This window comes from Thalassophryne amazonica, chromosome 3 (assembly GCF_902500255.1).
Source record: "Thalassophryne amazonica chromosome 3, fThaAma1.1, whole genome shotgun sequence".
Taxonomy (NCBI): Eukaryota; Metazoa; Chordata; class Actinopteri; order Batrachoidiformes; family Batrachoididae; genus Thalassophryne; species Thalassophryne amazonica.
In genome coordinates this window covers 2,777,190-2,799,264 of record NC_047105.1, presented here as the reverse complement: position 1 = coordinate 2,799,264, position 22,075 = coordinate 2,777,190, and the positions used below count along the sequence as shown (strand labels likewise).

Genomic DNA, 22,075 nt, shown 5'->3' with positions numbered 1-22,075 from the left:
TTCAGCCTTATGTACCCAGTCGGTCTCTCAGGTCAGCTGACCAGCTGCTCCTCCAAGTGTCAAGGTGGAAAAGAAAGCTTGGGGACAGGGCTTTTTCTGTTATTGCTCTCAAACTGTGGAACAGTTTAGGGAGGCACCCTCATTGGTCATTTTTAAAGTTTGTTTAAAAACTCATCTTTTTTTCCTTGGCTTTTGACACCAACAAGGCTTAGTTTGATAAATTTTAATTGCATTTTAGAGGTTCTTTTGATTTTTAAGATACTGTGTTTTCATTTGTATTATGTTTGTAGTGTGCAGCAGCTGTTTTAAGGTGCTTTATAAATAAAGTTGCTATGATACCAGCTTAAGCACTTGAGATGTTTCCAGCTGCAGCAGCTTCAGCTTTACGAATTACAGATAATATCAGAATAATCACAGCAGCGTTTGCATGATAGGTATCAGGCTGAATGGTCAGGAACTGCAGGATACAAATGCACAACTCAAGCAAACAGCTCTGGTTTTTAGATGGCTTTACTGTAGAAGACAGCAGAGGTCGGTACACGAGAAGGCAGTCCAGGAAAAGCAGCAGTACAAGAAACATCAGGCAATCAGGCATGGTCAAAGCAACAGGCTGGAGGTCAGGTACACACAAAGAGGGCGGAAGGAGGGGGAATGGCCGGAGGGCACAACGGGCTGGAACGAGCAGGCTTGATGTGGCTAACATGAAAGGTAGGGTGGATGCGCATTGACCTTGGGAGGCGGAGGCGAACAGAAACTGGATTAATAACCTTGGAAACAGAGAATGGACCAACGAACCTGGGAGCCAGTTTCCTGGGCAGTCCCTGCAGAGTAAGATGACGGATTGAGAGCCAGACTTTCTGTCCAGGTTTATACGCAGGTGCGGAGGATCTCCTACAATCGGCTGCCGTCTTATAGGCCGCAGAGGACCGTAGGAGGGCTCTACGGGCCCGCTCCCAGGTTCGTCGGCAGCGGAGAATGAGTCCTAAGGTAGAGGGAACAGAAGAATCAAGTGCAGTGGACGGAAACAGTGGAGGTTGATGACCGTAAACTATGTGAAATGGAGAAAAACCAGAGGATGCAGAAGGAAGACTATTGTGTGCCAGTTCTATCCAAGACAGTTGAGCAGACCATGAGGCAGGATGCTGGGAGGTGAGAATCCGGAGTCCCTTTTCCAACTCTTGATTGAGACACTCTGTCTGCCCATTGGCCTGGGGGTGGTAACCTGAGGTTAAGCTGGCAGAGACCCAGAGGAGACGGCAGAATTCCCTCCAGAAATTTGACACAAACTGCGGTCCTCTATCAGACACTATATCCTCTGGAAATCCATGTAACTTCAACACATTTGTGAGCATTCTTTCAGCAGTTTCCTTAGCTGAGGGAAGTTTAGGCAGAGGGATGAAGTGAGCCATCTTGGATAATCTATCCACCACTGTTAAAACAGCAGTATTACCTCTAGAAGGCAGCAGACCGGTTACAAAATCCAATGTGATATGTGACCAGGGACGAGTAGGGACAGGAAGTGGCATTAAAGAGCCCGCGGGCGGACGGTTAGAGGATTTGTGACTTGCACACTTTGAGCAAGCATTAACATACTCTGTAATATCTTTCAACATCCCTGGCCACCAAAACCTCTGTTGAATTACAAACTCAGTCTTCTTGATTCCCGGATGACAAGAGAACCGACTGTCATGTCCCCACCTGATCACGTCCCCTCTGAGCGCAACCGGAACAAAAAGCCTACCCTGGGGACAACCTGGAGGAACCAGAGTATTGCCTAAGGCAGACTGGACCCTGGATTCTATGTCCCACATTAATGTCGACACAAAACAGGATGCTAGCAAGATATTCCCTGGATCGGCCAGCGTGTCAACTGGGTCACCCTGCCGTGATAACGCGTCTGGCTTGCCATTCTTGGAGCCAGGTCGGAAAGAGATTACAAAGTCAAAACGGCTGAAGAAAATGGCCCACCTGGCCTGGCGTGCATTAAGTCGCTTAGCGGTTCTAAGGTAAGCTAGGTTCTTATGATCCGTAAAGACCAAAAAGTGAATCTGTGCCCCCTCCAACCAGTGGCGCCTCCAAGGCCACTTTAATTGCCAACAGCTCGCGGTCGCCGATGCAGTAATTTCGTTCGGCCGCGGTCAACTTCTTTGACAAAAACACGCATGGATGCAACCTATTGTCTGAGGCTTTAACCTGCGACAGGACAGCCCCAACTCCAGTATCTGAAGCATCTACCTCAACCACAAACTGTCGAGCTGGGTCAGGGAGGAGCAGCACGGGGGCCATTGTGAAGCAACGTTTTAGGATCCTGAAAGCCTCGTCGCACCCCAGTGTCCATACGAACGGCCGGAGGGATGACGTGACCTCATGAAGCGGAGCTGCGACTGTGCTGAAATTACGGATGAACTTTCGGTAGAAATTGGCGAAACCCAGGACCCTTTGGACTTCTTTGCGGGTGGTAGGCACCAGCCAATCCTGCACGGCCGCAATCTTCTCTGGGTCCATCTTAATCTTTCCCTCTGTGATAACGAATCCGAGGAATGATACTGTGGGTTTTTCGGCTTTAACAAAAAGATTGTTTTGCAGCAAAGTTTGCAGAACGGTGCGGACGTGGCGCGTGTGGGATCCCAGATCGGGGAAAAAATCAGAATATCATCTAGATAAACAAAAATAAACTTATTAAGATACTCGCGCAGCACGTCATTAACCAGATTTTGGAACACCGCTGGGGCATTAGTGAGACCAAAAGGCATGACCAGGTACTCGTAGTGTCCTGAGGGCGTATTAAAAGTGGTCTTCCATTCATCGCCTTGCTTAATACGAACCAAATGATATTCGTTACGAAGGTCGAGTTTTGTGAAAATTTTAGCTCCTTCTAGGAGCTCAAAAGCAGATGAGATGAGTGGCAGCGGATATCGGTTCTTTACCGTGATGTCGTTTAGCCCCTGGTAATCAATACACGGGTGAAGGGATTTATCCTTCTTTTCTACAAAAAAGAATCCTGCTCCTGCAGGTGACGATGATGGTCTAATTAAGCCTGCGGCCAGAGATTCTTGAATGTACTCATTCATGGCCTTGCATTCAGGAGCCGACAGAGAATAGAGCTTCCTTCGGGGTGGGCTAGCCCCGGGGAGTAGTTCTATTGCACAATCGTATTCCCGGTGAGGTGGTAATGATTTAGCTTTGCTTTTACTAAACACTGGTGCCAAGTCATGATAGCATGATGGCACCCCCACCAGGTCTGGGTTGGAAGTGGATTGAGCACTAGCAGGTTTAGACAGACATGAATCGTAACAAGCAGGCCCCCAGAAAATAATCTCTCCCCTAGCCCAGTCAAATTTGGGACCATGTTTTTGTAACCAGGGATGCCCCAAAATAGCCGGGTGAGTCATTTTATCAAAAACGTGAAAAGTGATTGATTCAGAGTGGTTTTCAGAAATTATCATCTGAACTGACTGCGTGCAATGGGTAATGCACCCCACTTTATGACCATCAACGGCGCGCACCACCAGAGGGTGCGAGAGCTCATATAGTTTAAGATGTAAAGACTCGACCAGAGAAGACAAAATCAAGTTTGCATCTGAACCAGAATCCACAAATGCAGGCACAGATACTGATGAATAGTCAGAAATTAATTTAGCCAAAATCACATTTTGTGCTGAGGCAGGAGAAATTGTGTTTTGACTCACCCGAATCTCGGCTTGTGGCCGCATGGTGGCGCCCCTGGCTTGACAATAGGTTATCATGTGACCGGAACGCCCACAGTAAAAACAAAGTCCTTTTTCATGGCTTCGCTGCTACTCAGCGGAGGAGAGACGCGTGAACATGTCCTGTGAGGCTTCATCACGGCGTTGGTTTGCGCCATGCGGCACCGCCACGACGTGCGGAATTCCTCCGCACATCTGTCTCAATGTGCCGAAAAAGTGCTGATGTCCACGTCTTTTCACAATTCCTGTGCTAGTCAGACGACGTCCCGGATAAAACACAGCGTCCAGTTTGGAAATGAACGGCGCATTCCACTGTTACAGGAGTTTTTGTCATGGAAAGAGGAGCGGAGGCTTCGCGCCTCGCAGTGGTGCCGCATGGCGCACAGCAACGCCGTGATGAAGCCTTACGGGACATGTTCTGGCATGTCCAGGCACATCCACAATTTCTCGGATAATCACTCGATGGAAAAACCACTGACAGCTGTCTGAATGCCATCTCAAAGCCGTCCTGTGAGACCAAAATGGAGGTGGTTTTGTCTCGCTCCAGTAGCAAATCCATCGTGACGCGCGAAGCCTCCGCTCGGCTTAAAGCGACAGTAACACTCCTTATTCTCTGCCAAGCCCATAACATTTTTACCGAAAGCCAGATAAATTTTTCTAATGGTTTCCAGCTGCCAGTCTCTAACAGTTTCTGAAAAAATTCTGATGGAAAAAAAGCCCAAATCATTCCGCCATTTCCTGGCAATGAAACAACGACGAGGGGGCGGGACCACTCCTCACTCAAAGCCTGCTCACAGGCGAATGACGCAACCGACAGGCATGAAAAAACTCACGCATGCGCACAAAGGTTCAAGCTTGTCTGACGCAATCACACGTGATTCAAATCCATATGGTTTTTGAAAAAAATAATAAGGTCAGATACTTTTCTAATAGACCTCGTATTTAATGTTCAAACTGATAAACTTTATTGTTTTTGTGCAAATATTTGCTCATTTTGAAATGGATACCTGCAACACGTTTCAAAAAAGTTGGGACAGTGGTATGTTTACCACTGTGTTACATCTCCTTTCCTTCTAACAACACTCAATAAGCGTTTGGGAACTAAGGACACTAATTGCTGAAGCTTCGTAGGTGGAATTCCCAGTCTTTTGTTGCCCCTGTCCCAGCTTGTCTTTGTAGTGTATTCAGTTGAATATAGGTTGAAGAGGATTTGCAAATCATTGTATTCTGTTTTTATTTACATTTCACACAATGTCCAAATTTCATTGGAATTGGGGTTGTACTTGTAGTGTAATAGTAAAATAATAATAATAATAATAATAATAATGATGATGATAGAGCCTTTATTGTCATTGCACATGCATACGATGAAATCTGTCCTCTGCATTTAACCGTCCTAATTACAATTAGACATAATCCAGGCACTAGGCGCAGTGTGCAGCCGCAATGCAGCGCCCAGTGACCAACTCCAGATGTAGATACGCTGCCTTGCTCAGGGGCAGAGAAAGGAGCAGACCCTAAATAAGCAGGTTTTGATTGTGGGAGGAAACCCAAACAGACATGGGGAGAATGTGCAAACTCCACATAGAAAGGGCGGGAAGCGATCCCACAACCTTCTTGCTGTGAGGCACCAGTGCTGACCACTAAGCCACCGTGCCACATTCGCATTTTCACAAACATTCATTCGTATTAGCAGCAGCTGGCGTATTAGCAGAAGTACTTGTTGTAAGTGCTGTACTAAATTAAGTTGTGATCGCAGTAACATTAGTTTAAAGTTCAATCAGCAGTAGCAGCAGTACCCTTAGCGGTCATACTCATGGTCAGTTTGTGAAAAAAAGCATTAGCAGTCATGTTAGCATTAGCGCAGTGGTGATAAGCTGAGAACTTCCTACTCTTTTTCCAGAAGTTGCTCCTGCTGAGCTGACCCCTGACCCCCCAAGGAATCCGCTAAACCCCATCCTCACGCAGTCTCACCCCAGGCTGGAGTCTGCAGCTGATTCCCAGAATGCACTGAGGTAACAGCTGATGTTGTAGTCTGCTTGTCTGCATGTCACAAGCAGCCATGAGAGCTTACAGTGTGCAGGTTTTGGTTCCATTGAGTCATTCTGAGTCACAGTTGCAGACAAGTTCCTGATTGGAACAGAAACCTGTAGAATGTGCTCACTTCATTGCACAAGGCTTCCATAGTTCCAGAGTTGTGATCCTGCTGATCTGTTCTTGTTCCCCTGCAGACCGTGTGGTTGTGCTGAGTCCTGTGTTTCAGACCTGCAGGGGTCAGACTGGTTCAGCCAACGTTATGACCCCCACCAGCAGCCTGTGCTCCGTAACACAAACAGGGATCTGGACCCTGAGGCCCTCAGGTGGTGGCTGGTAAGGACATGATGTCAGGTCCGTTCTGGTCATTGAGCTTGACTTTGTCCTCTGTCAGCAGCTTTCCTGCCTCCACAGTATTGTTGTTATGCTCAGTTGGAAATTCCCACTTTGTGATTTTTTTTTTTTTTTTTGCACCTTATGCAATCACTTCTTGTTTCCACATTTTGGCTGAACTGCGCAAGTTCTTCCTGCCAGGGCTTGTTTTTGGGGAAATAGTGGTGTAAAGTGAAAGAAGCAGACATGTAACCAGAGAAGAAGACATTCAGGACCCGGCCAGGCAGGAAAATACGGGCTCAGGTGAATGAGAGACACTCTCACTGCCATGGTTACGGTGTCCTTGAGCAAGGTGTGGATTTAAAAACGTGTGCAAACACCATTGCACAAAAAAAAAAACAAGGACTGTGTCTGTCAGATCATGGAAGTAGAGAGATGGCATGCCAACTATAAGGTTTGACAGGCAAGATAGGCTGGACACAAATGCAGGATGCAGGTACACAACTCAGTGGAGTTAAGGCATTTACTCGGTAAACAGGCTGGAGTCGGTACACAGAAAGGCATGCCAAAACAAGCAATAGTAACAAAAACATCAGGCTTAGGAGTGGTCAAGGTACACAGGCAGGTAGTCAACAAACACGATGAGGCAAATGAAGCAAGGCAAGGAAATACAAGCTACTGAGCTGGAAAGAGGCACAAGGCGTTACAGTCTGGCAAAGGAGTAAGGTACAATGGGGATGTAACCAGTACTATGAGATTAGTTTTTAGAGCTTTAGTTTTTGTCGCATCTCGTACCAAAACTGCACTCGTGACTTTAATGCCAAGCTTCTCAAATATATCCATTTGTCCACAACAATACAATTATAATATCACTACCAAAAAACAATAGTTCAGCTTTTTTTCCCTCCACTCCTGGCTTGGCTCGCCACGTTATGTAACCAGCACTATGAGATTAAAGTAATTAACAGGCCAGATTCAGAAGTTCTGATTCGTCTCTAGAAGCGGAGTGACAGACTGACACAAGAATTGTTTTTTTATGCTGGTACCATATATTTTTCAAGGGAAAGGACAAACAAACATAAAAGACAATAGACAATATCAAACATGAATGGCCATTCAAAAAACAAAATGTGAACCATAAAAACTAGTGTTCCAGAGGGCTGGGTATCATGGCCAATTTCCATAATCGATTCGATTTCGATTCATAGGGTCCTGAATTGATTAATCTCGATTCGATTCGATCTGCTCTTAAATGAGGAAAATGGGTCAACTGTTTTAGAAAATACAAATGTGCTTTATTATTCTCTCCAACATTAACAAAATGACCTGAGTTGTAAACAAAAAAACCTGAGCTGTAAACACAACTGTCTCAAGTCTCAAAAGTGCAATTGTATAATTTTAAAGGCGTTGCAAGTGAAAATATACTTGAATTACAACTTTTCTTCAGTGCAAATTGCATTAAAGCATTGTTTTCTAAAGTGCAAAAATAATAATTTTGGTAACTAAAACTCATTTACTAGAGCTAAACTTAATTGAGCCCTGGTGGTCACATACGAGGACATCCCATTTTCAACTGTCTTGGTTTCAGTCCCAGTGAAAAGTTAAAACCAGAGTTGAACCAAGACCAATAAAGTAAAAACCTTGACCAAAAAAGTCAAAACAACAAAAAGTGAACAAAAAGTGTAAACCTGGACCAAAACAAGTCCAAACTTGGACCAAAAAAGTCAAAACCAGGACCAAAAAAATGTCTAAACAAGACCTAACAATGCATGGGTTCAGGTCTCAAGAGTTTAAGGCTGGTTAAGATGGCAACTTTGCTCTCACTTATTAATTGTGAAGTTCTTGTGCAAGAAAAGGAGCTCATTGACATGATCTGGGGTTAAGCAGCTCCTTTTTGCAGTTATATCACCCGCAGTAGAAAAAACCTTCTTCGATGCAATACTGGTCCCTGGGACACAAAGGTATAATTTCGCCAGGCAAGCCAACGGTGGATACTCCTTTTCATTTGACCTCCACCAGTTCACAGGATTATCATTCAGCCCAGCAGGTTTTTCCATCCTGTATCTTCTGACTTCATCTTCCGCCCTTGTTGCTGGAGTTTTCTCTTCATGTTCCTGGACTGTTGGTGAGTACACTGCTCCAAGGAGTGACTCCAATGTGCTGGATTTCTTGGGCTTTTTGGGTGAAGTCGCTCTCCCGATCTCCTCAGCTCCTTCTCCACCAGCATCATTACCCTCAGCATTTTGCTGCTGAATAAAACAGAAAAAATGTAAATGAATTAATATATTTAAAATAATTTAAGTATTGTATTAAATTATGACATATTTTCTTACTGAAAATATTCTTATTAAAACAGTTTTTTTAATACTTACATCAAGTGCAGCAGTGGCAGCCTCAGTCTGAAGCCTGGAGAAGGTGTCATCTCACTCTTGAGCAGACAGAGATGGGAGAACCTTAAAGCGAGGATCCAGTGCTGATGCAGCATACAATGTGTCCTTCTTCTCATCATGTCTTAAAGACATTTGACAAATGATTTTGTTATCACAGTATGAGAATAAACATGGCATGCATACAAATATACATACAACACACAAATAAAAAGTGCATGGTCTATAAATTATACGGATTAGTTGTAGCTGCTGCTACAACTAATCAGTATAAGAAGATGCACATATAAAATACAAAACTTTGCTTTAGTTGTGTTTGATTTGGCCTACTTACATGGAAACACACACACATGCACACACAGACAAACAGACACCTTAACATTAGCATACCTTGTCCTCAAGTTATTCTTTACATCAGTCTTCAACTCCTTCACGGTGGAGTCTCCCAGGCAGGGGGTTAAGGCTTCCTGAAGTAGGCCGAGGAGTGGGGCGATGACAGACAGTGTTGGTTGCTTGTCCTCTGACATTGCCTGTGTGCCGTCTTTCATTGGTTTCAAAACGTGCACCAAATCTTCGGCAACTGTTACATCCTCCTTTGTTAAGGTGCAGATATCTTTTTCATTCCTGCGCACATCTTGTGAAAGGAGAGTGGCAGAGATCTCCGGCTGTTGTTCTAAAAAGCGCTCCAGCATGTCTAGTGCGCTGTTCCACCTGGTCACGACGTCTAATCAATCAATCAATCAATCAACATTTATTTATAAAGTGCTTTACAGCACCGACTGGTGTCCAAAGTGCTTAACATTAAAAACACAAATTTACAAAAATAAAACACATATAAAATAAAATTTTAAAACAACACATATAAAAAGAACATAAAAATAACAGAACATGTCACCTCCCCACTAAGTGTTAAAAGCCAGTTTAAATAAATAAGTCTTTAACTTAGATTTAAAAAGTGCTAGGTCTGGAATAGTACGTAACTCAAGAGGTAGCTCATTCCACAGTCTCGGGCCAGCTACCGTGAAAGCATGATCACCCCAGCGTTTATATCTTGACCTTGGAACATCTAAGTAAAGCTGGCCAGACGCCCTTAATGTCCTACTGTAGGTGCGCAAAGTTAAAATTTCAGACAAGTAGGGAGGTGCAAGGCCATAAATAGCTTTAAAAACAAACATTAAAATTTTAAAATCAATTCTAAAACGAACTGGAAGCCAGTGGAGTAAGTATAGGATGGGCGCTATATGCTCACGTCTAGAAGTGTTTGTCAAAAGACGAGCAGCAGCATTCTGCACCAACTGGAGACGTGCAAGAGACGACTGATTAATGCCCGAATAAAGTGCATTACAATAATCAAGTCTGGAGCTGATGAAAGCATGAATGGCGTCTCAAGATCACGTCTACTGAGGAAGTGCTTTATTTTAGCCAAAAGGTGAAGTTGGAAAAAACTAGCTTTGACAACAGAATTTATCTGTTGATCGAACCTCAAACAGCTGTCAAATATCACTCCCAAATTCTTGACAGCTGGTTTTACATAGTTAGCCAAAGCACCAAAATTTGGTGTTACCACATTTGGTATGCCAGTGCGCTCAAACACCATGATCTCAGTTTTACCATCATTCAGGTAAAGGAAGTTTTGGGACAGCCACTGCTTTACATCACGAATACAATTAAATAATGATGACAAAGCATCACTCCCAAATGAGGTGGGCTTCATAGATAATTGGCAAAGCTTCTGGGGAAAACCTGGTCTTGTTAGGAGAGACGGCATCCATCCCACTTTGGATGGAGCAGCTCTCATTTCTAGAAATCTGGCCAATTTTCTTAAATCCTCCAAACCGTGACTATCCAGGGTTGGGACCAGGAAGCAGAGTTGTAGTCTTACACACCTCTCTGCAGCTTCTCTCCCCCTGCCATCCCCTCATTACCCCATCCCCGTAGAGACGGTGCCTGCTCCCAGACCACCAACAACCAGCAAAAATCTATTTAAGCATAAAAATTCAAAAAGAAAAAATAATATAGCACCTTCAACTGCACCACAGACTAAAACAGTTAAATGTGGTCTATTAAACATTAGGTCTCTCTCTTCTAAGTCCCTGTTGGTAAATGATATAATAATTGATCAACATATTGATTTATTCTGCCTAACAGAAACCTGGTTACAGCAGGATGAATATGTTAGTTTAAATGAGTCAACACCCCCGAGTCACACTAACTGTCAGAATGCTCGTAGCACGGGCCGAGGAGGAGGATTAGCAGCAATCTTCCATTCCAGCTTATTAATTAATCAAAAACCCAGACAGAGCTTTAATTCTTTTGAAAGCTTGTCTTAGTCTTGTCCATCCAAATTGGAAGTCCCAAAAACCAGTTTTATTTGTTATTATCTATCGTCCACCCGGTCGTTACTGTGAGTTTCTCTGTGAATTTTCAGACCTTTTGTCTGACTTAGTGCTTAGCTCAGATAAGATAATTATAGTGGGCGATTTTAACATCCACACAGATGCTGAGAATGACAGCCTCAACACTGCATTTAATCTATTATTAGACTCTATTGGCTTTGCTCAAAAAGTAAATGAGTCCACCCACCACTTTAATCATATCTTAGATCTTGTTCTGACTTATGGTATGGGAATAGAAGACTTAACAGTATTCCCTGAAAACTCCCTTCTGTCTGATCATTTCTTAATAACATTTACATTTACTCTGATGGACTACCCAGCAGTGGGGAATAAGTTTCATTACACTAGAAGTCTTTCAGAAAGCGCTGTAACTAGGTTTAAGGATATGATTCCTTCTTTATGTTCTCTAATGCCATATACCAACACAGTGCAGAGTAGCTACCTAAACTCTGTAAGGGAGATAGAGTATCTCGTCAATAGTTTTACATCCTCATTGAAGACAACTTTGGATGCTGTAGCTCCTCTGAAAAAGAGAGCTTTAAATCAGAAGTGCCTGACTCCGTGGTATAACTCACAAACTCGCAGCTTAAAGCAGATAACCCGTAAGTTGGAGAGGAAATGGCGTCTCACTAATTTAGAAGATCTTCACTTAGCCTGGAAAAAGAGTCTGTTGCTCTATAAAAAAGCCCTCCGTAAAGCTAGGACATCTTTCTACTCATCACTAATTGAAGAAAATAAGAACAACCCCAGGTTTCTTTTCAGCACTGTAGCCAGGCTGACAAAGAGTCAGAGCTCTATTGAGCTGAGTATTCCATTAACTTTAACTAGTAATGACTTCATGACTTTCTTTGCTAACAAAATTTTAACTATTAGAGAAAAAATTACTCATAACCATCCCAAAGACGTATCGTTATCTTTGGCTGCTTTCAGTGATGCCGGTATTTGGTTAGACTCTTTCTCTCTGATTGTTCTGTCTGAGTTATTTTCATTAGTTACTTCATCCAAACCATCAACATGTTTATTAGACCCCATTCCTACCAGGCTGCTCAAGGAAGCCCTACCATTATTTAATGCTTCGATCTTAAATATGATCAATCTATCTTTGTTAGTTGGCTATGTACCACAGGCTTTTAAGGTGGCAGTAATTAAACCATTACTTAAAAAGCCATCACTTGACCCAGCTATCTTAGCTAATTATAGGCCAATCTCCAACCTTCCTTTTCTCTCAAAAACTCTTGAAAGGGTAGTTGTAAAACAGCTAACTGATCATCTGCAGAGGAATGGTCTATTTGAAGAGTTTCAGTCAGGTTTTAGAATTCATCATAGTACAGAAACAGCATTAGTGAAGGTTACAAATGATCTTCTTATGGCCTCGGACAGTGGACTCGTCTCTGTGCTTGTTCTGTTGGACCTCAGTGCTGCTTTTGATACTGTTGACCATAAAATTTTATTACAGAGATTAGAGCATGCCATAGGTATTAAAGGCACTGCGCTGTGGTGGTTTGAATCATATTTGTCTAATAGATTACAATTTGTTCATGTAAATGGGGAATCTTCTTCACAGACTAAAGTTAATTATGGAGTTCCACAAGGTTCTGTGCTAGGACCAATTTTATTCACTTTATACATGCTTCCCTTAGGCAGTATTATTAGACGGTATTGCTTAAATTTTCATTGTTACGCAGATGATACCCAGCTTTATCTATCCATGAAGCCAGAGGACACACACCAATTAGCTAAACTGCAGGATTGTCTTACAGACATAAAGACATGGATGACCTCTAATTTCCTGCTTTTAAACTCAGATAAAACTGAAGTTATTGTACTTGGCCCCACAAATCTTAGAAACATGGTGTCTAACCAGATCCTTACTCTGGATGGCATTACCCTGACCTCTAGTAATACTGTGAGAAATCTTGGAGTCATTTTTGATCAGGATATGTCATTCAAAGCGCATATTAAACAAATATGTAGGACTGCTTTTTTGCATTTACGCAATATCTCTAAAATCAGAAAGGTCTTGTCTCAGAGTGATGCTGAAAAACTAATTCATGCATTTATTTCCTCTAGGCTGGACTATTGTAATTCATTATTATCAGGTTGTCCTAAAAGTTCCCTAAAAAGCCTTCAGTTAATTCAAAATGCTGCAGCTAGAGTACTGACGGGGACTAGAAGGAGAGAGCATATCTCACCCATATTGGCCTCTCTTCATTGGCTTCCTGTTAATTCTAGAATAGAATTTAAAATTCTTCTTCTTACTTATAAGGTTTTGAATAATCAGGTCCCATCTTATCTTAGGGACCTCGTAGTACCATATCACCCCAATAGAGCGCTTCGCTCTCAGACTGCAGGCTTACTTGTAGTTCCTAGGGTTTGTAAGAGTAGAATGGGAGGCAGAGCCTTCAGCTTTCAGGCTCCTCTCCTGTGGAACCAGCTCCCAATTCAGATCAGGGAGACAGACACCCTCTCTACTTTTAAGATTAGGCTTAAAACTTTCCTTTTTGCTAAAGCTTATAGTTAGGGCTGGATCAGGTGACCCTGAACCATCCCTTAGTTATGCTGCTATAGACGTAGACTGCTGGGGGGTTCCCATGATGCACTGTTTCTTTCTCTTTTTGCTCTGTATGCACCACTCTGCATTTAATCATTAGTGATCGATCTCTGCTCCCCTCCACAGCATGTCTTTTTCCTGGTTCTCTCCCTCAGCCCCAACCAGTCCCAGCAGAAGACTGCCCCTCCCTGAGCCTGGTTCTGCTGGAGGTTTCTTCCTGTTAAAAGGGAGTTTTTCCTTCCCACTGTAGCCAAGTGCTTGCTCACAGGTGGTCGTTTTGACCGTTGGGGTTTTACATAATTATTGTATGGCCTTGCCTTACAATATAAAGCGCCTTGGGGCAACTGTTTGTTGTGATTTGGCGCTATATAAAAAAATTGATTGAATTGATTAGTCCTCACAGGCAGATAGATTTGCAGATCATCTGCATAACAATGAAAGGACAGGTTGTGCTGGGTTATAATTGACCCCAATGGCAGAATGTACAAAGAAAATAGAATCGGCCCAAGGACAGATCCCTGCGGCACTCCACAGCACAGAGGAGCAGTTGATGACTACTGACTTAAGTGCAGTACCATGAATGCCAATAAAATGTTCCAACCGGGAAACAAGTACTGTGTGATCCACAGTATCAAAGGCTGCTGTGAGGTCCAGCAGAACCAGAACAGCAGGATTCCCTGAATCTACCGACAAAGTGATGTCATTATGAACTTTTAAAAGTGCTGACTCAGTGCTGTGTCGCGATCTAAACCCAGACTGGAATTTTTCAAGGATGAGATTGTCTTCTAAAAATGATTGTAACTATAAAAAGACAACCTTTTCTAAAACCTTAGATAGAAATGGCAGATGAGACACAGGTCTAAAATTGGATAAAACTGATGAGTCCAGGTGAGGTTTTTTAAGAAGAGGTCGAACCACAGCAGGTTTAAAAGCAGCTGGAACAGACCCTGATCTAAGACAAGCATTGATAAAAGTTAGGAGACCCGCCCCAACAGTATTAAAAACCTCCTTCAGCACCTTAGCTGGAACAACATCTGAAGGACAACTTGTAGATTTTTTGTGTTTTACAACATCAGCGAGAGATGTAAAAGAAATGGGCTCAAACTGTTCGAGCACAGCAGAATGTGCACGAGAAGCAGACAACTCAACATTACAGCTCTAATCAGCGTTCTGTCTGACTGATGAAACCTTATCAATAAAAAACTGAAGAAACTCCTCACAGGTTGTGGTTGTAGCGTCCATCAAAACAGAGGTGTGTGGATTTACAACTGAGTTTATAGTCTGAAATAACACACTGGGACGATGACAATTGCTCGAAATAATATGAGACAGATATTGTGCTTTTGCCTCCTTCACAGCCTTCTGATAGTCAGTTAGACTGTCCCTCAGAAAACCCAGAGACACCTGTAGTTTGTCCTTTTTCCATTTTCTCTCCGCCTGTCTGCAGCGTTGCCTGAGGGCACGGGTCGTGGCATTTAACCAGGGGTCGGATTTTGATTTCCTGGATTTGCAGCGCATCGGTGCAACAGAGTCCAAAATGACTGTGCATGTAGAGTGGAAAGAAGAGAGGATGTTATCTGGGAGTAATGGAGAAACCAGTCCATTCATGACATAAAACTGAGAGTCCATGAAGGCAGCAGCAAAGTCCCCCGCTGTCGAGGAGGTGACCAAACGGCAGCGAGAGACAGGAACAAGTGGCGTACTAGCAGATGGAGGCGCAATAAATTGAAAAATAACAGGAAAGTGATCTGAAGTAGCAGCGTCTGATATGTCCTTAAGTGAAACTGAGAGCCCAAAAGAAATAACCAGGTCCAAAGTGTGTCCAAGATTATGTGTTGGTCCATCCACAACTTGTGTTAGACCAAAAGAGTTCAGGAGGCTTTTAAAATCATCAGCCAGCTGATTAGAAGGACAACAGATATGAATATTAAAATCACCACAGACCAAAAATTTGTTATATTTTGGGATAAAATCTGCCAGAAACTCAGAAAACTCCTGAATAAAATCCTTATTAAATTTTGGTGGACAATAAACAACAGCACAGAGCACAGGACAGTCGAACTCCATCACAAACAACTGAAGTTCAAAAGTGGAGTAGGCATTAGAAGATAAAAATCGGCATTTAAAGCTGTCTTTAAAAACCGTGGCCACACCACCGCCTCGACCTGATGCTCGCGAGGAGCTGAAAAACAAGCAACCTGATCAGGAGAGGACAAACGAGCAGCTCCTTCAGAAAGAACTGTCGTCTACTCTGAAGGCCCCGCCCATTTGCTTCTCCTTTTTATTGAATATCGTTACATACAGCATATAGGAGTGACAGTATCACAAAACAATGGAAAGACACAAAGTCTGGTCTCACATTGATATGAAAACTGTTATGGCTTTGAACCCTCAGTCTCCTTCTTCTTTGTCTTTCGGCTGTTCCTCCTGCCTGGTGGCTCCATCCTCAGCATCCTTCTCCCTATATACCCTGGGTCCCTCCTCTGCACATGTCCAAACCATCTCAATCTCGCCTCTCTGACTTTGTCTCCAAACCATCCCACCTGAGCTGTCCCTCTGATATGTTCATTTCTAATCTTGCCTATTCTTGTCACTCCCAAAGAGAATCTCAACATCTTCAGCTCTGCCACCTCCAGCTCTGCCTCCTGTCTTTTTGTTAGTGCCACTGTCTCCTAAGCTTCCCATAATAATGTCCAGCCCTGAACCGGTGTTCCGGTTACAATGCTCTTTCCTCAAGGCTGAACCGTTAATTAAAGGTGCACATCTGCGCTTAGCAAAAACATGACCCTAGCAAAACAGTCTGCACATTGACTAAGCCAAAGATCATCTGCTCACTTTCTCGTGTGGCAGTTTTAATGATTACTTGAACAGTGATTGCTTTGACAATGAGTAATTATTTAAAGGACTCTCACACATGCATACGTGTATATATGAAAAATAGAGAACAGAATCAAAGACACGATCACAGAGAGTACATCATGGTAAAGACATTAATATTTGATAATATATATTGACTATATAGAGAAAACCCTGTCATTCTTCGTCCCTGTTTATCAAATTTTAATGTCTACACTTACATCATCAGTGTAGAAACATCAAAAAGCTTACAAACAGTGTACTTAACCACCAGTTCTTCCCCATCTGGGTGGGGTGACATAATTCAGCCTCCGTTAGCAATAACGCAACATAGTAACGGTCCAGCAATAAACCATCAACTGTGGTGGAAATTACCCGTTGAGCCATTGACCAAACAAGAGGAATCATACAACAAATCATAACACGTAGTTAGTGTTGTGTGGGCCGCTGAAGAGGAGGTACTGCTGGCCCACCACCAGAAGGCGCCCTGCCTGAAGTGCGGGCTTCAGGCACGAGAGGGCGCTGCCGTCTCAGGAACAAGCCGTGGTGACAGCTGTCACCCATCATCCGTGACAGCTGTCACTAATCAACACATCTGGTATAAAAGCAGGAAGACACCTCCACCAAACTGCCGAGATATCATCTTCATCTGGAGGTAATACTCTCAGCCCTTTTTGTGAGATTTATAAATCTGTTATTGTGAGTGTTTGCAGGAGAACCGGTCGTTTTTGCGGAGGCTGTGCAAGACGGCGCTCCTTTTCATCTGAGACCGCTGCAACGTGTTGAGTGAGAGGTGGAGGTGGCATTCCCACCATTGTTACTGGGTGTTCACACACCCACCCTTTGACTGTCTTTTGCTTTCTGCCAGCAGTACCAGATCCGACACGCTGGGAAGGTGGCCACCTGGGGACTCCGGGACTTGGCGGCTCCAGTATTCCTCGGGTTCAGGTGGCGGTGGAAATCGTGTGGTTCCGGTTCGTTTCCAGACGGGCGTCTCGTATCGTCGAGCCTGCCCACACGACACCTTTATTGACTGTTGCACATTCTGAATCTGCTGTGTTTGGTTGTGACATTCACAACAGTAAAGTGTTATAATTTGACTCCTTCCATTGTCCGTTCATTTACGCCCCCTGTTGTGGGTCCGTGTCACTACACTTTCCCAACAGTTAGTCCAAAAAAAAAATAAACCAACAACAATGGGGTGAGCAGTTGTAGCAGGATGTGATACCACAATCTGAAGAAGAACCATGAGGTCCAGCTACCCTGCGTAATAAAGTCTATACTCACAGTGCTTCTCAATAATGTCAGAGTATGAATAGCACCTATTTCGTAGTTACCCCAGTACATACAATAGTAAGAATTTAGATGAAGCACATTCAACATACAACACAGTTCAGCGGTTTCCATCAGATACATACCTGTCGAATACCATTTCTTTGTATAAATATTTAAACTGATTGATATTTGGACATCTTTGGGGTTTCTCAGGTAGCTTATTCCATTTTTTTTTTTGCCCACAAATAGAGACATAGAAGCATTTCCTGGTCGTCCTTGCGCCTGCAACTTTAAAACGATATAAACCCCTTAAATTATATATTCCTTCTCTTTGCATAAAATATCCTTGAATTCTGAGAGGTACATGCTTATTTTTTGACTTTATACATTAATTGAACAGTCTTAAATGAAATCATGTCATGGAGCTTTAAAATCTTTGATTTAATAAACAGTGGATTGGTATGATCCCGATAACCTGCATTATGAATTATTCTTAATGGTTTCCAAATAAATAATTATTTTAGTTTTTAGACCAATTTAGTGACAGTTTGTTCATATTGAATCAAACCAACTTTATCATCTCTGATCCCAGATCATTTAATAATTGTTGCAAATTATCCCCTGAACAAAATAAGTTTGTATCATCTGTAAAGAGGACTGCTCTAAACAGATCCGAGACTTTACATAAATCATTGATATACAATATGAATAACTTTGGTGCCAACACAGAACCCCGAGGAACTCCACAAACGACACAAACTCCATGTGTTTATTAATTGCTTCTATTGCATCTAAACCCTTATTGACTATCATTAAGCAAGTTATGTCATTCAATAAATCTGTTATTGTAAAGTTTTTCCAATATCTTTGAAAATTGTGACAGTAGAAAGACACAGGCCTATGGTTAGTAAAGATGCTTGTCACCAGATTTGAATAAAGGTATCACTTTCTTCTGGTCTGAATTGTAACATGGTTCATATATTTTTTCATACCACCACACAGTAAATGCCACAATCACAGCAATAATCATCAAAATCATCAGCAGGATGCATAGTTTGCGGCCTGCTCTGGCAGCAAAGCTCTCCATAGCTAAAACAGTATTTTAAACAGCCTGTTGCTATGCCTCTCTCACTGCCCCTGTCATGAGGTTTTCTCTTTTTTTTCTCTAGGGACAGAGAGAGAGACAACAGTTCTGGTCTTGAAGATGTCTTCTTTCTTTGGTGACAGTTCAAAAGGATCAGTTTGTCTGGGCTTAGGGGCTGAAGGTGACAGTTCACAGTCTCACTTCAGTTCAAGGGACTGAGGGAATCTGGAACTCTTTTTATGTTAGTTCCCTTCAGCTGTAGTGCATAAATCTGTACTATCATCAGTATGTGTAAGGCATGCTGCAAGTGGAATTAAAATAATGTGTCATGTACTCTGTCCTGTGCCCTGCTCTTGATGTTTTCAAACACTGGTGCACAGGAATAGAACAGGATTTTCTTGTCTCCCATTCTCAAGGATGCAGTTCCGTCTGCTTCTTTCTTCTGGTCTGGTCTCATCAGCTTCAGTGCTCTTATTTCAAGCTTGTTGTCCATCTGCTTCTAATCCTGGATTACGTGGACAGGATTCTCCCCGGTTGTAGCTGGTTTCTCATCTGTTTCAGGATCCTGGCATTTGCCTCAATCTCTGGTCTCTGTCTTTGTTCGCTCCTGGTCACTCTCTGTCTCTGTTATGACGCGCTTCCAGCCATTGCTGGGCCCCTAGGCCATCAGCTGTCACTGTTACACGTCGCTCCCCTTGTCTTGTTCGGGATCTTTCAGGTATCTTTGTCTTTTGCAGTGGAATAGATGCACCCAAGATGACCTCTCTGCAATTTTCACTGCGGTGGGGGTAGTTAGCAGCACTTAAAATGCACCTTCCCACCTCAGAGATGACCAGTTCTTTCTCTTAATAGTCTTTGTCAGCACCCAGTCGCCGATCTGGACCTGGCTCTCAGGGTCCTGCACAGAAATAGGAGTCTGGTGTCTTGTTAGCGTGTATGACATTCTTATGGGATAATCAACTAATCCCTCATCCTCACTATCAGGCCCAGCTATCTTCTGTAAATCTGGTATTCTGTAGGGCCTGCCATACAAAATTTCGAATGACGTAAGGCCAGTCTCTGAGCTGGGTGTTATATGCATGTACAGTTTCACCAAATCCAAACAATAAACCCAGTTTTTTCCTGTTTCTTCCATACATTTTCTGAGCTTACTTTTAATTGTCCCATTTGTTCTTTCCACTAAACCTGCACCTTGAGGATGATAAGCACAATGTGTTTTTGCATTTATTTTCAAATGTTCTGCCAAATGTTGGATGATTTTTATTTACAAAATGTGTACCATTATCACTGTACATTGTTTCAGGTAGTCCATGTCTTGGAATTATGTCTCTACAAAGTATCTTTGCAACTGTTAAAGCATCTGCATGTTTAACAGGGAACACCTCTACCCATTTGCTATATGCATCAATCAATACTAGGCAATATTTTTTTCCCTTTACATTGGTTCAATTCAATAAAATCCATATGGATCGTTTGAAACGGGTATTGAGGGGTTGGAAATTTCCCTTGTTTTGGTCTCTCATTACCCTGCGAATTGTGCTTCGCACAGATTAAACATGCTCTGCAGTAATGCTTTGCATATGCCTAAAATCCTAACATCACAAAATGATTATTAAGCAGTCCAGCCATCCCAGCCGTAAAAACGGGACATGGTCCATGACTTAAGACACTTAAAAGGCTGCGGGGTAGAACTGGTTTGTTTGAGGATCAGGCATACACACCATCAGCGGTTTGGTGGACATTGTGATGCATTAATTTGCAAAAATTGATTGATTGGATGAATGATAAGCATTGATTAATATCGATTATTACGTGCAGGCCAATCTTAATATGACAATTCAATTCCTGACAATGATCCAATACTCCAATTAGATCAATACACTGCCTACCATGTAGGCATACGGACAAATTTGACCCCACCACAGTACCCCAGTGCCATACCCTCATGTCCTAGTGAGTCAGAGCGTCACAGAGACAAGGTGGAGTAATCGTGACTGGGCCTGCCTTAGGTTGTCCCAGGGTTTAAGATGGGATCTTACCCGTCATGGGTTCACAGCCTTCCATACTGGGCAGGGGTTCCAAGGGGTGGGGGATCACCCATTAAGAGGTGTCATGTCAAAACAGTTTTAATTGCACAGAACATCAAACATGCAGGATCATTGAAAGTGAATTGAAGTATCTTTTTAGCAATTTATCCCAGAATAGATCTGTTGGATTAATCAATGCTTAAACACCAATAATAAATAGAAATAATGACAGAATCTGATACATAAACAATGTTTGGTTTGCAGGAATAACTATGGGTCAGGATGGACAATAATCATGTGAAACGTTGTCCAACAATCTCTATCCTTTAAGGCCTAACTTAATCTGTATACATCAACTAATAATTAATAAGCACTTCATTGGTCATCAGTCCTTCATGAAAGCCTGCAGCTTCTTATTTGATTTGCAGCAGGGGTTAGTTACATCTCATGAGAGTTCACATTATTTCAATCAAAACACAGCATGATCAAAATATTGAGTTATTATTATTTGTTGCTCCTACACTGCTGTCAGTTCACCCTCACCAACATTAATGTGTCTAACAGGAGCTCTATAAACATGTTACAATAATCAACATAGTCTTACTGTTCACACACTGTACAACCTTCTGCTCTGCTCTTCGGCTAGAGTGTTAAATTACACTTTGTTTCCAAAACAAACCACGCTTCAAGAAATAGAACACTGAATGTATTTAGTAAAGTCAATGCAACATAATTAAAACATTAAAGCTGGAATTGATTACATCAAATAAACAATATCTCTCTAAATTTAACAGTAACAAACACTTTTAAAACACTAGTAAAACCCCTGTGTGTCATGTGTTATAGCACAACAAATATCGCTGCAGTGTTTCTCAAATCCTCTCAAGTTGTGGGGGTGTAGAGCGGCAGGGATGAGGAGGAGGAGGAAGCGGAGGGAGGTGAGCATTTAGAGCTTCCCTCAGCAGCTGTGTGTATACACATCTCGTTCTCCAACACCCCAGACCAGGAACAAACTGCTACAACAAATAAGCAAAATAACCCAACTCTTCTCAAATAAAAACCCAAAAAACGTCCACAGGTCCAAAGAAGACCTGTGTTACATTACACACAATACATTATACACACATGTAGACACGTAGAACTCAATGGAACTATTAATTACAGTGAACTGATAGGAGACTTTTTTTTTCTCTTTCGCCAACCTTCTGTCAGGCTGTTTGGGGCCCGCAGGTCAAGAACCGGGTATGCAATCACAGTCTCACAATCAGTTTTTATTAGTCCTCAGAGAACCTACCACAACCTCTACTCCCTTCTGTCTGTTATGTGCCATCAAAAAATTAGTGGATCAGTCAATCAACAATTTTTCAATCTTTTAGCAGTATTTATAACTGATTCATAGCAATGTTTTAGAACCCAAAGCCTTCA

General features: G+C 42.6%; 1 protein-coding gene across 3 annotated transcripts in view; it reads left to right on the top strand.

The window, feature by feature from the left end:
* st3gal8 (ST3 beta-galactoside alpha-2,3-sialyltransferase 8) overlaps positions 1 to 22,075 on the top strand; it is a 99,254-nt gene that overhangs the window by 4,837 nt on the left and 72,342 nt on the right. For all 3 annotated transcript variants that reach the window (XR_004559010.1, XR_004559011.1, XM_034164555.1), the window contains exons 3-4: positions 5,611 to 5,722; positions 5,939 to 6,077. Coding sequence is in view for 1 of the 3 variants with exons in the window: in XM_034164555.1 (XP_034020446.1) it covers positions 5,611 to 5,722; positions 5,939 to 6,077 (251 nt within the window). In the remaining 2 variants the exon portion in view is untranslated. The remainder of the gene's footprint in view (positions 1 to 5,610; positions 5,723 to 5,938; positions 6,078 to 22,075) is intronic.